At 41.0% G+C, this 16,257-nt stretch overlaps 1 protein-coding gene across 1 annotated transcript; it reads left to right on the top strand.

Moving 5' to 3' along the window:
• The first annotated feature begins 4,429 nt into the window (after positions 1–4,429).
• Positions 4,430–14,630, top strand: nop9 (NOP9 nucleolar protein). The gene is made up of 13 exons (XM_082514220.1): positions 4,430–4,500; positions 4,611–4,695; positions 6,080–6,305; positions 7,867–8,103; positions 8,542–8,751; positions 10,653–10,760; positions 12,817–12,958; positions 13,053–13,245; positions 13,336–13,476; positions 13,649–13,768; positions 13,891–14,103; positions 14,201–14,306; positions 14,403–14,630. Exons 3-13 carry the CDS (start codon positions 6,089–6,091, stop codon positions 14,555–14,557), a joined length of 1,842 nt encoding a protein of 613 aa, XP_082370346.1. The 5' UTR covers positions 4,430–4,500; positions 4,611–4,695; positions 6,080–6,088; the 3' UTR covers positions 14,558–14,630.
• The last annotated feature ends 1,627 nt before the right edge of the window (positions 14,631–16,257 follow it).

Raw genomic sequence — 16,257 nt, 5'->3', positions numbered from 1 at the left:
ATGAGCACTCCTTGGGCTCAGTGGAGAACTTGTTTACCAAATGCTTTTATGGACACAACCCTTGTACTTTATTTGGTAGGGAGTTTGAAAAACACACCTTTTGAACAAGCTAGCTGTACCCCTTTTTATGTTAGGCTTGTTGCCATCACCAGCATCTAAACTAGTTTACTCATAGTGTGACTCCACCTCATCCACCCATCTTTAATAAAGAATTCAACCCTGAGATAAAGAGAGATGTTTCATTAAGCGTGACACAAACGTCATACCTAAAGCCTGGTAAATGGGAGTGGAGGATTTAACATTCAAAGTTCTGCTGTTGCCCCGATTAACATGACTCAACAAGATTCAGCGCATGACATCAACAGCTGTCTGTTTTATAGTGATGTGATGAAATCTGTCTATGCTGCACGCCTGCATAGACGGGATTGTCTTTTTTCATAATTGAAGCATTCCTTCACAGTTTGCCATGTTCAAGCTGATTCATGCACTGCTGCAGTTGCTCTGGAGATGAATACAAACAGACAGAGCCGACAGGAACTCTGCTGGAGAACAAACAATATCTCTGTTCTCCTGCGTCCCCGCTATCAGTTCTTTGTTCCCACAATTTAAAATGAGCAAATCCAGAGAAAGTAAGATTCTCTTTCATGCATGATTCAGCTCTCCGAGTTAAAGGCAGAGATATGTGCTTTCTGATAGCAAGTACCCTTTTTCAGGGACTTATCTAAATCGAGAGTGGATCACAGAGTGTGTTCTATAGTATACAGATTGCAAAACTGACCGGACATTGTCTGTCTAAAACTTTATGGTTGTATATACTGCTTGAGCTCTTTTCAAGGGGAACTAGACTAATTGGAATGCAATCAAACCTGTAGTTAGGCTGTACAGGCTGAGTGGTAAAGAGATTTAGATCTGGTTGTTGCTTAGAGCTAAATGCTAATGTAAGCAAGCTATCAAGCACAGGCTGCTCAAAAAAAACCTTTTCATTAATCCCTTTAGGGTAATTGTTGCTCCAGATTGTGGAAAGTGAAAATTGTATAGCTTAAGCACAAAGGATGTAATGTAATGTCCTGTAATGTTCAGCGGAGCCTTTAGTCTATCTCATCCTCTGGGTGGGATAATGATGCCCCTCTAGCAAACCAAACACTATTTAAAAGGTGGGAGACATAAATGGTAGAGAGAAGTTTTGACAGTATCCTCCACTGCACGACTGTGTAGTGATTGTCCAGCTCTACCCACAGGACTGAGACAGCTTTCTGAACGTATTTGTTTAGTCTCCTTGTATTGTGCAGCTTTAGCCTCAATGGCCAATTAAATGGAAGCAGATTCTACATACTGATAAGAAGGAATGTGAATATTATTTAGGACTTTTTTTTATCAATTCTGTTTATATGTCCAGTTCATTATTAACAGAGTTATTGATTCCTGATCTATTTTTGTGTAGAAAAAAAGCCCTGTGGAGGTTTCAACTTTTACTATCTGAATCTTAACACAGTGCAGCAACAAAGTAGACTAAAGGTTTGGATGTAAGCCTTTTATCTATTGGACAATTTGCATTTACTCATCATGACTAAAACTACAATGTTATATTACGATGAACTAGGACTGAAAAAGGAACACGGAATTGCAAAGCCTGCAGTTCCTCTGATGGCCACTTGAGGCTAGCTCTGAAAACAAACCCCACCCCATGACTGAAGTTTAAAGGTTGGCACAGAACAATGGTTTTGGCCCTGTTGGTAATTTCCTCCTTCTTAAGAACTGTACAACACATGTATTTCTGAAATAACCTTTGTATTTAGGTTTTTTTAAGCTTAATGTTAGGGGTGTTAGCCAAGCCAAAACAGGCTAGCTGATGTTAGGTAGGCATCACCAGAGCTTAGTTGTGACTGAGCTATTTATGATCTGATAAATAAATTGGCCTGTTTCGAGGTTTTATAAGGGAAATTACAGTTTTATTAGTGTATTTATTAGCTTGTTAGCAGTAATTAGCAGTTGTGGACAAGCACTTATGAGTGCGATTTGATAATCCAGATTGATCGCGTCAGCTAAATGACTTTTCACCGTCCGGTTTAAATATGGTCATTTCCATCTTTTGTATACAGTCTATGGATAGGACATAATTTTGACAAATCTTTTGCACTTGCTGGCTGACTGTGTCATGGCTCTGAATGGCTAAAAATCTGTAAATAGTCTCCTTTCTGCTACAGCTGCCTGTGGGTTTTTTATTTGTTTCCTCTGCATGCATCATTTACCTGTGAAAAGTAGAACCTGCATTTCTCATCTGAAAGCACAATATTTCGACTTACATCACCTCTAACAGCACTCCCAGCCATTTACTGCATCCACAGATGCGTCACCTAGCCAGAAGAAGCACGCTGGCGTCAGAAGGATAAGTAATTGTTGTTACTTGAGACTGGCTCCAACAGCACTCTCCCATAAATACTGTTTAAAGTCTAGTATAAAAATGGTTTGGGATTTCTAGCTGAATTTTTCATTCTTAACAATTGTACAAGGTATCATCTTTCTTTCTTTTCTTTTTTTTTTTTGTCAATATAGCATCAATTTGGATTTTGTTGACATTTTGTTGAAGTTAAGGGTGTGGCAGCTTTGACAAACAGGCAAGCTGAGACAGTAAGCTATAGCCGATCTCTGCCTCCTGTACATCCACTCAGTAATCTGGACCATGCTTGTTCCTTTCTGAAAATTTCATTAATGGAATTGCTAATCCAGCATAACAATGTGAACTGAAAAGTATGCACTTGTCCATAATGTCACAAATCTTCTAAATCTCCCCAGCAGCTGATTATGTTTCTTTCTATTTTCTGTATGGATTGGCTGGCATTTCTAATACCACACATCTCTAAATGCTTCTCTTTACCAACATCTCCTTGTGTGAGATCATTTTTCTTAGATACAACACATGGAAGGAGAACAGGACTGGTACTGATTGGCTCGATAGAAAGATCGAGCTGTATCAAAGGTAGAAATACACTAAAAAGTGAAGAGAGTGTGTTAGGAAAAATGTGCTTTGAATAAATGAAGAAAACGAGAGAGACAGAAGTTCAGAGGATTAATAAGGAGGAAGAGAGGGTAGCTGTGAAGAGGATGAAGAGTGGAAAGGCGGGTGGTCCAGATGTCATGGAGATGCCTCAGAGAGAGGACATTTGAACAGAATTTAACACAGTTCTGGAGCGTGAGGGGATGCCTGAGAAATGCAGAAGAAGTGAAGTGGCATTGATTTTCAAGAACAAAGGTCCAGAGCTGTAGTAACTACAGAGGGATAACGTTGATGAGTCAAACCGTGAAGCTACGCTGTTGAAGCTAGGTTAAGGGGAGAGGTGATGATCAGCGAGCAGCAGTGTTGATGAAGAAGTATAGAGAAGTTCACAAGTTACACTGTTTCATTGTGGATCTAGAGAAATGTGATAGGATGTCAACAGGAAGGAACTGTGGAACTGAGGAAGTCAGGAGGGGTAGATTGGTAAGTGAGGATGGAGACTTTGGGATGATGAAGACGAAGCTGACAGGCAGGAGGAAAACAGGAACACCGCAGAGAAGGTTCACGGAGGGTTCATGCAGAGGGTTGGTGTGACGGAAGAGGAAGCTGGGGATAGAGTGAGATGGAGACAGATGACAAAATCTTAACTTACATCACCTCTGATTCATTTAATTGTGCAACATTTACTGTAGCCACGGATATGTCATTTTTTGTAGTTTCAGATGAATGGGCTTTTGTTTTTCCGTTACACTACAGTCAAGTCCCAGCAGAAATCCAGAATGTTCTGCCCTGAGCAATAAAACCACTAACCCATGAACAAACAGTTATTAGGAAACAATGCCCCCACCCAAATGCAAAAAAGGTGGGATGCAGTAAAACTGCATTTTGACTGATTTGGTTAGAGCTCTCTCTTCACTTGTGGAATGTATCTATTAACCTTGAAATAACCATGTGTTGATGATAACTGTGATATTAAGAAAAAAAGGTACTATGTTGATTTTGTCCTTTATTTTATTTTTATTTTATTTTATGCCTTTAGGCAAACCTTTTCAGTAGCTCTTGTAACACATTTGAGCTCAATCTGCCCAAAAAATAAATTTTTGTTTTTATTTTTAAATCAACGTCATATCATTTTTGTGTAATTATGACGCCAAATTGTGATATTATGGCATTGCTACCATGAAAAAAGCACGTTTTTTGTTTGAGAATTATGAGGTTTAATTTGATAACCTTGCTGCCAGTTAAAAATCCCAAGAACATTAAAAGTGGCTTCCTATTTTATGCCCAACGAGACTGTTCTGTTTTGTGGGTTGGGATGGTGTAAGATGTCGACATTTGATTATCACAGGTTTTTTTTTAATTGACTCATATGCCTGTTGGGCACACCTCTGAACCCCCATCGAGAGGTCGTCCCGAATCAGCCTTTCAGGAAAGTAGCTATGCTGCCCTCTGCTGGTGTCAACCAATAAGGACATTGAAGAAGAGACAGCGACGTGCTAGTTACGGTAAATACAACCAGTTTTTATTTAGGCTACATAAATAAAGCCTTTTCGAGCATGGTGAACTATTTATTTATGTATTTGTTTATTTCTTTATCCATTCATTAATCTTTAAGGAAACTGTAATAATATTTGTCCGCGTGCTGTTACGTCATCATCACGCGTCAACGGCACAGTGCTTCTGTCTGACTTCTCTCACACGTGAGTAAAACGTTGCTTTACAGAAACGATATTAATATACACATTTTTCCGCAGAGTAACTTAGCAGTGTGGTTTAGTCATTCTTTAACATTTTGGGAAACCATCGTTTTTTTTTATTTTGGCAACGTTTTCGAGAGTTTGTGTTGTTGTTTGGAGTGCAGCACGTTAGCATGGACAGTCCCTGTGCCTGTTTGCATGTTTTAGTCGAACTCCTTCTAAAATAATGACAGCTTTATTTGTAGCCACTTTAACATTATGCCAATATTACCTTTTACCTGTAACAGCTTTTTAAAGTACAATCTTGATCCGTATATGTTGCTAGGAAAGTGCAAAATAGGTGCAGCTATTTATTGAAACTTGCAAATATGCACGGAAAGAGAGTATATAGAGCAAAAAAACAGTGTGTGCAATGCTAATGGGTTTGAAAGTCAGTATTTGGTATTCTTTATTCCAGCCTGGACCCTGTTAGGCAAGCTCCCTTCTCTCCTTACTTCCTTCTGATATGCTGACAACGATTTGAACCAAACATTTTTATTAATCACTCCAAAAGTCCTGTTCCTGCTGATCTTTAGTCCCATTCTTGAGTAATATGGTATTCCTCAGTCTGTTCTCCCTGTTTCCCTTCCTTAAGATTTTTTTTTCTAGCCACTCTTTCACTGAAACCATTTCCGATGAGGCTTCAGCATAATCATCATCCATCTCTCAGGTTCTTTGCATAAGTGTTCTTTCCGATTTCTGAAAGACATGACTTTCAGATACTGTTAGCTTGCTGTAGGTAGCTTTTTAGACCTCCCAATGCTTCTTTTGTCCTTAAAATGTTCCCTAAATAGTTTTTTATTAGATTTTCTTCGGAGAATCACTTGTTTTTTCTTTGGAAATCACCTTTTCGCCGCACAGATACCATTTTATGCTGGTCAAATTGCGTTATCTTTAGCAGCTGATAACAAAATGTAACCAGTGTAAAACTGATTCTCTGCTAAGTTGTCTTTTATGTTTAGACACAGCGTTGGTTCAACCCTTAAGTTAGGTATTTTTTGTTTTGTTTTTAATGCTTGAATAACTCTGAAAATGGTGAGGTATGAGGACAAATGATTACATAAGCAGCCAGTGTCCAAAGAAAACTTTGGAAGACCTTCAAAGAGCCTGAAGCCCAAAGAGCCTTCGCTCAAGAGCTCTTTAGAAATCACAAGAACATCTGGGTCTGTGGAAGCAAAATATAAAGAAATGAGGGTTTGATCAAGTACTATATATCTATTGAAGTATAATAATCTGTCTTACTGGTAGCAAACATGCAGCAGTGTAATGAGATATGTTATGTAGTTAATTGGTTCAAATCTGCTTTAGAAACTAGCTTTATATTTCACTTGTATCCTCGTGGTTAAAGGTTCAAGATATGCTGTCAAAAGCAGAAGACAAGAAGCCACAGAAAGGGGGAGGAAAGAAGAGGAGGCATCCCGGAGAAGATGGAGGAGGAGAGAGGAAGAGGAGAGAAAGTCCAAAAGGAGAGAAGGGTCAGGGTGGCAAGAAGCGCTTGGACGCCCTCAGTGTGGGCTATTTCCGCCGTGTCGGAGAAAGGCTCAGTGAAGGCTTTGAAGATGATGAGGAGAGAGGTGAGAAAGGTCTTTTTTTCTGGGGATCTGAGTAAAGCACAGGACTGGAACTTTAAATAAGGGGTGCAGCAGAAGGTCACATTACACAGCACCATGTGCAGCCATGATTCATGAACTTTATCTTTTGAACTTGGCTGCCATACCTGCTTCTTTGTGCAAGGAGGAACAGGTTGAGCACTGCCAGAGCTACAAAATGTAATTAATTATTTTTTTGAGCTGTTTATGTATAGTAGATTGAATATTTGTGAGTTTTGAGCACAGCACATAATCTGTGCACTGTACATACATCAGTTTGGCTGCTTTTCCCTTCAAGGTTGTGTCCTTAAAGTGGCGTCAGCATTCATGCTACATTTACGCTGGCTCACTTCTCGGAAGTTTTTTTAACCACTTCTACTTAAATTTTTTTTGGAGAAGAGGTTCAGGTTACAGGGAGCCAAATCTTTGTGTAAGTACTATCTTGGCTGGCCCAAAACCTCCTGTGTTTCCAGTGTACTCTTTACTCAGGATGGCACGCACCTCGACTGTTTATGCCAAATGTCCTGTCTCAGAATGTCACAGCCGAACTCCTCTGAACTCTGCTCCTCGCCACATTAGTTTGCTTTTTATTGGTTGATCTCACCTGGTTTATATCACCAGGATGTCCAAAAGAGGATAACAGGAAGTTGAGCCCCACGTGGAGCAAGAACAACTAAAGACAGCTCAAACTCCCCCGATTCACGGTACACTGGTGCCATGAATCAGGGCCCAAAACAAGAGAGGTTTGATTATTTAAATAACAAACTAGAAGATAATTGGTGGTGGGTTCAATAAGTTAATTAAATGTGTTTTCACACAAAGCTTGGTCCAGACTGTGAAGGTCGCTCAGAAGCTGTGTTCTTGTGCTTTCTGACTGATTAATTTCTGCATTCCCACAAACGACCATCTGTTGGAGGAATTAGCTGACCACCATTGGCGAACATCTTCAGCTCTGCTCTGCCACAGAGCCGATGGTGAATGCGACACATAAATCACCTCCAGCCTTTCCAGTTGCTTATGTAGCGAAGCAGATGGCAGGTTTATTTACTAGCATTAGATCTGCTGTCACGTGTATATATAATGAAGAAAAAGAGGAGAAAGAAGAGAGAAGCCTGAATTGAAAAATGGTTTCAATCTGTGATTGATCGCCCTGTCCGTTTTATTTATTTATTTTAATCTCTATTTAATACAGTACCCACCACTACTTCATACCAAAGATGCCCACTCTGTTTTATGCTAATTAATTCATTGTGTTGACAAGTGATGTGTTAGTACGCAAAGTTGGTACTTTGTGTGTTTCTGGAGCAAAATCCTCCATTAAGTAATTGCTTTAAGAAAAACTGCCTGGAGCTGGATATAACCGTCTCTTGCACTGACCTCGACTTATTCACGTCATGCACTGATCTTAAATGACTGCTCATTGCACGTCCATTGCATCATTTTACCTTAAACATAACAAACAGCTTCCTCTCCCTCCTTCCATTATATTTCTGCTTTTAACTCCAGCAGCTTTCTTCTCTGTTTATACTCACCCCGTCTTTCACAGAGATGTTTGTGGAGAATGTCCTCACAGAAGTAAAAGGTAAAGCGGCCTTGGTGGCGACAGATCGGACCGGAAGCATCACTCTGCAGCGGCTGCTCCCGCTGTCCAGCCCCCAGCAGGTCGGGGAGGTGCTGGCTGAACTGGGTGGAGAATCGGGCTCAGAGTTTAAGGCGGTTTCTTGTGACCGGTGTGGAGGCCATGTTGTGGAGAGCGCAGTCAGACAGATGTCCAGGTGGATGGGTAAGTTCACACAAGTGTAAGTTTGCTTTACAAGTGAAATATCAATTCAGCTTCAGTTTAGTTTTATTTACACAGCTGTAAATTACAAAATCATTAACTTCAAAGTGATTTATATGGTAAGGTACCTACAATAATTCAGAGAAACCCCATCAATCAGATGACCCCCTATGAGTGAGCACTACTTTACTTTACTTTACTTTAAAAACTCTTTTTTTAAAGGGAAAAACCTCCAGTCAAACCAGGCTAAGGGAGGGTCGGCCATTTCCAGTGATCGGTTGGGAGTGAGGCGAGGGGGGGAGGGAAATGAACTGTGGAAGCTGGAAGAAGGATAAGAGTGATAAGAAGGGAAAACATTCCCATTTTCTACTGTGACAGAGAACAGCTGCGGTTGAGAAAATCGCACCAACCTAACTCCTGGTAGGACTCTGTCCTTTTTAGAGTCTTCAGAGAAGGAATCCTCTCCGCCCACAGAGGAGGAGGGAGAAGAAAGCTGTGGCCTGTTGGAGGCTCAGGTGTTGTCTTTCAGTCAGGTGGTGAGGGACAACGCTGCCGAGTTCATCAGACATGTTCACGGCTCACACGTGGTCCGCACGCTTTTACACGTGCTGGGAGGCTGCCTCGGACCACCTCGCACCGAAACTCGTCCAGGTAAATGCACGCAGACACACACTCACGCTGGTATGAAAAAAATGACGATTTTTAGTGGATACTTTTTCCCATTTAATTAGTTAAACAAAACACTCAAAACAACTACCCCTGAGGGTTATAGTTGTAGGGCGTCGTATTGAAAAAAATAAAAAGTGTGTTGCACTACTCTCTCTCTGCTCGTTCATGTCATATATTACACTTGATTTGGTTTCTTGAATATATTTTTTTAAGGTCAACTTTGATCTTGGGTGCAAACAGTGAAGGTCTGGATCAAATCCTTAGCCAACCTAGGTGCTCACGCCCCCTCATTGCTGTCTATTTCCATAAAAAATTGTGGGTAATATAAAATCTTTGCTGCTTTTCACACTTGGTGTGACCTTGACCTTGAGCTGATTTTCACAAAATTGAATCAGCTCGAGCTGTTATTGGTACCAACCATCACACAAACTTCAATACAAGAGCAGTAAATTTAGGTCAAAGTAATGAGTGATGTCACAAACTAACCACCTCCTATCATCAGTTTAAATTTGCTCTTTACATAAATACATTTATATGCATATGGAACTGTACCTACTGCAGCCCACCCGCAGTACATTAACGGCCTACCGTGGGGCTCCAGCCCTCACTTTGGGAATCCCTGTACTAAAATATGCAGCAACAGAGAACCGTGTGTGGTTGTTAGACCTCCAACAATGAGAAGCAACTTTATGCTGTTTTCTGAGCAGTTTTTGAGTTCCACAGCAGGATGCTCCTGTCTTTTTTTCAGGCCATGTTAAGTGGGAAAACAAACAAGCCGAAAAATATAAATGACTAAACTAACCGAGCACTCAAAGCACTTTTTATTATTCACCCTGTTAAACGCACATTTGTACAAGCGCTTTTTTCTGTGCCTAAACACCTTTTCTTAACATTCACACACACTCACCCTCCAGCGGATATGCATGCAGACTGGAGGAGCCAGAGATCAAACCGGATCAGATATTCTGGATAATCCTCTGGTCTGACTTCTAGATCATAATGATCATAATTTAGAAACAGGACTTCGTGTTTAAGATGTTCACATATGTCCTGCCAAAGGCCTGTTTTCCCATAGATTCTATAGAAACAGTCTTTTTGTAACCCAGGTACCCCTGTTAGCCAATAAAAGAATGGAGATTGAAAGCATTTAGCTGTTGGTAGGATTGTGTTTTCAGGCCTGGAAGCTACATCCATTATTTCACCCATAGATGAGTAGAATAAGCCGGCATCCATGTTTTTTTGGGTTTTTTTTGTGATCTTTACGTTTTGTCCAATTAGCAGCACATAAAGTATGCGGAGTTAACCTCTAGATGTTCCACTTTGCAAGATACCCATGCAGGCACAGGCTGTTATCACTGTAATCCGCTGACACCAAAGAACACGTGAAATACGATTATTCTCTGCCAGCTTCTGTAGCGATCCAGCTTGCTTTATTTGTTAGCTTTAGAGATAATGAGATCCCCAGGAAGCACAAGTCAAAAAGAATCTAAATACACATGCATAATGCGTGTATGCTAAGAGCTGACTGAGTTATGACTCAGAGAAAAAGTGCAAATTATGATACAAATTGCAGCAATTGGCTGAGAAGGCATGTAGAGTAGCTTAATTGGCAACACTGGCACTAGCTGACATTTGCTATACAGAGAAAGAGCTTTCGGTTCACCCTACGAAAAAAAAGCAATTTCTCCCATTTGGCCCGATGTCTCACTTCAGTTTCTTTTTCTGCAAGATGTAACAGAAGAAAAATACAGCTCTTGATCTGCTGGCTTTGTCAGTGCGCTTTTCTTTTGAGACTATGTCAGGCCCTTTATGCCAAGAGGTATATTCTTCTTCTTCTTCTTCTTCTTCGTGTTTTCTCTGTTCATATTCTTGTTTTTAACCAGGAGGAAAAGAGCGAAGCATCCCTCCTCAGCTGACAGACTTCGAGATTCCCACTTCCTTCTGGTACGAGCTTAAAGATCTTACAGAGACCTTGATGGAAAACATTAATTGTAAGTCATCTTTCATAAAATAATTGGTGGTTTTATTATTATGTTGGAATTTAACTGTTGTTGTATGATAGATGTTTTAAGTAGGTCATTAAAAAAAGAAAGCAGCAGTGTTGCCTCCCTCTTCCTGTGCTCTCCTGACTCTTGTAACATTTTTCTGGGAATCTGAAAACCATAGAAGCTGTTTTTGAATGCAGGCGAGGATTCGGAGTAAAGTCAAAGGGGAATTGCCTAAAGGCAGTCTTGAACAGAACACTGACCAGCATGTGTTTAGAATTTATGTGCTCAATTCAAATTCTTGCAGTCGTAATATCAAAACAAAATGAAATGGGCAGTAAATAAAGTGAGGGCAAATGCACACGCTGCAGAGAAGCCTAAGTGGCTTTTAGTAGAGCTCTGTGTCAGAAAGAAATGCTGTTTAGTCCACAGTTTTTCCATTAGTTAACGTGCACACACACACACACACACACACACAGTCTCTGATTGAAACTATAGGCTTTAAACTGTAAGCCCTTAATCTGACAGAGCAATGGTGGAATCTGGCACAGCAGACGCAGTTTAGCAGGCCTTGTAACATAAATTGTATTAAAATGAGATATTAAATGCAGTGTGGCTCCAATGCACGTTCAGTTTTCTGCATTTGGTGAATTTAAATTTTTTTTTTTATGTCAGTGTGAGTTGAGTGATCAGAATTTTTTATTTGTCTATAATTTGAGGGAATAGAGTTGCAGTCGAAAGTTTGAACACATATTCACAATTTTCTGTCATTTATTTCACAATTTTCTGTCATTTGGCAAAAAACCCAAAGGTGGATAATTAAACATAACATGTATGGAATTGTGTAGTAAACATTATGTGTAACTTCCTTTAGACTTCAGCATTTCCCTTTAAATGTATTTCCTATGTTCCAGCTATCATACCAGGCTAACAAATATAGCTGGTGTCAACAAATACAACATCTATAATGGCTAAACAATAAAAACATAAACTATAGCTCAGTGCAAAATGACATTTATGTATCTCCCGAAAATCTGGGAAGGGTTATAAGGCCATTTCCAAGCAATTTAGAGTCCATCGCTCTGCAGGGAGAAGGATTATTCACAAGTGGAAAACATTCAAGGCATTCTTCCCAGGAGAGGATTCCCAGCAAATTCACCCCAAGTTTAGACTGCAATGCTCAAAGGAACTGCGAAAAAACAAAACGGACAACAAAACCCAGGAGCTACATTTCAGACACGACAGGCCACAGTTAAGATGTTAAATATTAACATTCATGAGTGCACAGGTAGAAAAAGACTGAACAAGTACGGCTTGTTTGGAAGGATTGCCAAGACACAAAGCCTGTTAAAAGAACAGGAGGTGCCCACCAGGAGTGTTTTTTTTTCTTTCTTTTGCAGCCTGCAGCTTTTTTTAAATCTGCAGTTCTTCGAATGACCACTTGAGGCTGTACCCAGCTGTGGATTCAATCCATCCTTTCTTTTCCAGGATAATTGCTTAATAGCTGCGATTAAATAAACCCTCCTACATTAATTAAATTAGTCTGGTACAAAAAGCAATTTTATTTTCTAATTCTTCTCCTTCATAACTGTATGGAATTAGGTTTATTCTTATTCATTCATTTACCCATTGGGATATTTTAAAGAGAAATTATGAAAAAACTTCAGATGAGTGCTTGCTTCCAATTTCTTTTGACTGGTACTATTTCTTTAAAAATGTGGCCTCGATCACATTTTGCAGTTGTAGTGAAAGAAGAGTGTTTCAGTCTTATGATGGTCTCTCCTCTGGGTGGACCTACTTGTGGAAATGCTGCAAACATGCAACAGTGAATATTGTGTATTTTGTTAAGGCCGTTAGTACATAACACCTGCTTGTGTATGCAGTTTTACTCTTGTACTGCTGGTGGCAGTCACGCACTTGCAAAGACAGGGAAGACTACTACTACACAGTATTAAAGTATTCACACACAGTGTGTTTCAGTGTGGAAGCATCTTTTGTTTTGTTCATGATAGGGCACCTTTGTACTGGCAGGAAGTCTCAACGGTGCTTCTTCTCTTTGTAGTAAGTGTGACTGACGCTGTTGCCAGCGCAGTGTTCCAGACCATGCTGACTGTGTGTCACAGAAAACGGCCCAAACTCTGCAAACAGCTCCTCCGGCGCATCATGGAATACCTGACGAGTCGCAGCGCTGCTCCTGGAGTTAGGTAAGAGGCCAAAGTTTGCGTTTGTGAACCACTGAGTGTTTTTTCTTTCTTTATTTTAAGAATGTTGTGTTGTGTGACTTTTATTTCCCCGTAGTCCGCTTCTAGTCTTTCTGAAGGACCAGGCCTCCAGTCGCCTCATAGAGACCATCATACAGCTGTCCCACAAGCCACTTCTCCGCGGGCTCTACAAGAACCATCTCAAGGGCCAGCTGGTTGACCTCGCCCTCCATCCCATCGCCAACTTTCCCATCCAGAGGCTAACAGCAGCATCTGCCAAATACAAACTGGTAGGTCACACCTTGTGATTGAGAACGTGGGAGGGGTGATTTGCTGGAAATTTTCTCACCGGCTTCCTGGTGTCGTTCCTTTTTCCACAGTTCCTGAGAATATTTGATGAGCTGGTCCAGGGAGTGGAGGCAATCTTGGCCGCAGGTCACATGGGTGTGATAGTTCAGCTGGCAGAGAGCTGCGCAGAAAGTGAAGAGAGGCAGGACGAGATGATGCAATGCCTCCTCAATGTAAGCTTAAAAGAGGGTTTGTTGTTGAAGTGCAGGCCCACGTGGGCCCTGAGTGATTAGAACAACCTTTTTTTCATTTATCCCTGTGTTATGATTGGTGTTGATGGAGCATAACAACTACTTCATGTTTGATTTGTGGATAATGAAGCCCTGTCGATGTGTTGCCTCCCAGGCTTTCCACTGCGCTGAGCCTGGCTCTAGACACGTCGCCTGCCTCCCTCTCTTCATGTCTCTGCTCACCTATGAGGTGTACTATCACTCTGACACCGCAGAGGGCAACATAAGCACGGAGGTAAACTGCTGGGAGGAAAAACATTTGTTTGATTGTAATTGTAGTGTTGGCGTTTCAGCTGGACTAACAGTGCAGCGCTTCACCAAAATACATGTTTCATCAGTTGTCAGGGTTTTTTCTAGATCCCACTGACCTCCATATGTTACCACGGATCCCGGCTGGTCCAGGCACTGGCTAAATTCAAGGAGCGCTCACTCCTCCTCAGCAGCCTGCGCACTCTGAGCCCTTCGGACCTGCTCAGTATGGCTACTGACCCCGCAGGCAGCCACGTCCTCCAGGCCCTAATCACCACATCCAGTGACAAGGGCAGGGGGAAGATCCTAAAGAGACTTGAGGTACGTGATACTTACAGAAAGCAAAATTACTTCAAGTATTACATGTGTAAGTTTTAATGATCATTCTCTTTCCGTATCACGCTCTTTGTTGTTTCAGGGTCAGTACGTCCAGATGGCCTGCTCCAGGTTGGGCAGCCGGGTACTCGAAGCCGTGTGGAACAGCTCTTCAGTCGGTCAGAGGCAAAGTATCGCACAGGAACTAGGTAATAATGACAAACATTCTCTCTCAGAATCCCACTTTTCCTGTGACTCACTTCCCTATTCATGACTTCTGTTCCTGTCTCTCCTCCCCTTCTCAGTTCCAAGTGAAAGCCAGCTGAGGGCAGATCAGTTTGCTCGTCACGTGTGGGCCAAATTTGCTCTCTCCCACTTTGCACACAGAAGAGCCCACTGGCAGGAAATTCAGACGGGCGAGTCCAAGAAGCGGAAGCTTTTCAGTGACATTCTTGAATGACAAGTGCATATTTGTGAAGAATTGTTTTGTTGTGATTTTCTTTTTGATGTAAATAAAAAAAAAAATCTGAAAATATCTGTGTGTGTGCTGAATTAAAGTTTAGTTTTACCCAATGTATGCTATGGATTGTATGAATCAGCCTGACCTGTAGGGGGCACTGTAGGAACATGTATCATTTTAGACTTCATCCCATGGATGAGGTCTTCAGTTAACTAGAGCAACATTAGTTTAAATGTGTGAGCACGCAAGGCCCTTTTTAACATATTTTTAGTGTGTTGCTGAATAGTTACTGAATCCCCCTTATTTACACATTAACTAGGCACACACATAATAAACATGTAAAAGGGGTTTTGTTAGATTGGGGATGTAACAAAGAAAAGGAGTCAGATTCAAAGCATTTGTTAAAAAGCACCACCACCCACCAGTGAGTCTGACAATGAAATACATCTTAATCTTGAGCTCATCTAAATGTCATCTTTCCTCAGGATTCTTTCATGGAAATGCAAACAAATTCAGGCAGTTAGAAAATTGCTCAGTGCCTCAGCAGCGGGCAGGTTTTGTTGTTGGAGACACTTTTATTGATCATAAATTGATTTGAAGGAGGAAAGTCTTTATTTGGGAAGAGCTTCTCTTCTGAGAAGAATCACAGGGCTGGGAAGAGCAACCAGAAGAGAACCAGAGACTAAAGTACTCAAAATGCTGTCTATACAGTAGTGGGTGTGTTAAAAGCTGTTAATCCTTGTGGAATACCCCCACCCATCTTTCACTTGTCCTTTTAATCCATTTTATGAAACAAAGACTCAAAATACAGATGATAAAAATGGGCTAATTATTAAGGTGTTTCCAAAAGTAACCCAGTAAAGGAACTTGACTAAGATTTATGGCAGACTGATTTGGTATATCCAGATATTTTGATAGATCCTGTATACGTCCATTTAGCAATCTAGGGTTGCACACGTATATATATTTTGAGATGTGTATATTTGACTTCACAAATACATAAGTCACTTGAACCAAAGAGAGTGATATTACCAGCAGTGAAGAATCAGAATCAGAATTAGAATCAGAATGGGGTTTATTGCCAAATGTTGAGCAGGTTTACAACATTAGGAAATTGCTGCGGTGCTTCAGTGCAAACATGGTGTCATAAATAACACTTAAATAGACATGGAAAAAATAAAAGTAGGGATAAGAATTAAAAGTGCTACGTGGAAAGATATGTGCATGAGATATACATGAGATATATACATGAGAGTAAGAATTAAGAGTGCTACGTTGAAAGTTAAATACATGAGTGCAGGTGGTGATCAGTGCCAAACATGGAATGATACAGTGAACACAGCGTAGTGTCATGTGTTAGTGGCGGGGACAGTCATATGGTTATTGTTCATGTGTCCAACAGCAGAGGGGAAGAAACTGTTCTTATGGCGAGAGGTTCTGGTGCGGATGGACCGGAGCCTCCTGCCTGAGGGGAGCAGGTCAAATAGACTGTGTCCAGGGTGAGAAGGGTCAGCTGAGATCCGAGCTGCACGCCGCAATGTCCTGGAGGTGTACAGGTCCTGCAAAGATGGGAGTCTGCAGCCAATCACCTTCTCAGCAGAGCGCACAACACGCTGCAGTCTCTGTTTGTCCCTGATAGTGATATAGACCTGGTTATATCATTAATGTGTATATTCTTTGTGCTCTTGTTAGCTTCTATG

This window comes from Aulonocara stuartgranti, assembly GCF_965226115.1.
Source record: "Aulonocara stuartgranti genome assembly, chromosome: 18".
Classification (NCBI taxonomy): domain Eukaryota; kingdom Metazoa; phylum Chordata; class Actinopteri; order Cichliformes; family Cichlidae; genus Aulonocara; species Aulonocara stuartgranti.
The sequence above is the reverse complement of the archived record's forward strand: the minus strand, read 5'-3'. Positions and strand labels throughout refer to the sequence as shown.

What these genes read in the sequence shown, in the direction of transcription:
- nop9 (XM_082514220.1), top strand. Translation starts at nt 6,089, where the DNA reads ATGCTGTCAAAAGCAGAAGACAAGAAGCCACAGAAAGGGGGAGGAAAG. An exon ending in TGAAGATGATGAGGAGAGAG is followed by an intron (nt 6,306 to 7,866) that starts GTGAGAAAGGTC and finishes CGTCTTTCACAG; the next exon opens with AGATGTTTGTGGAGAATGTC. An exon ending in ACAGATGTCCAGGTGGATGG is followed by an intron (nt 8,104 to 8,541) that starts GTAAGTTCACAC and finishes TGTCCTTTTTAG; the next exon opens with AGTCTTCAGAGAAGGAATCC.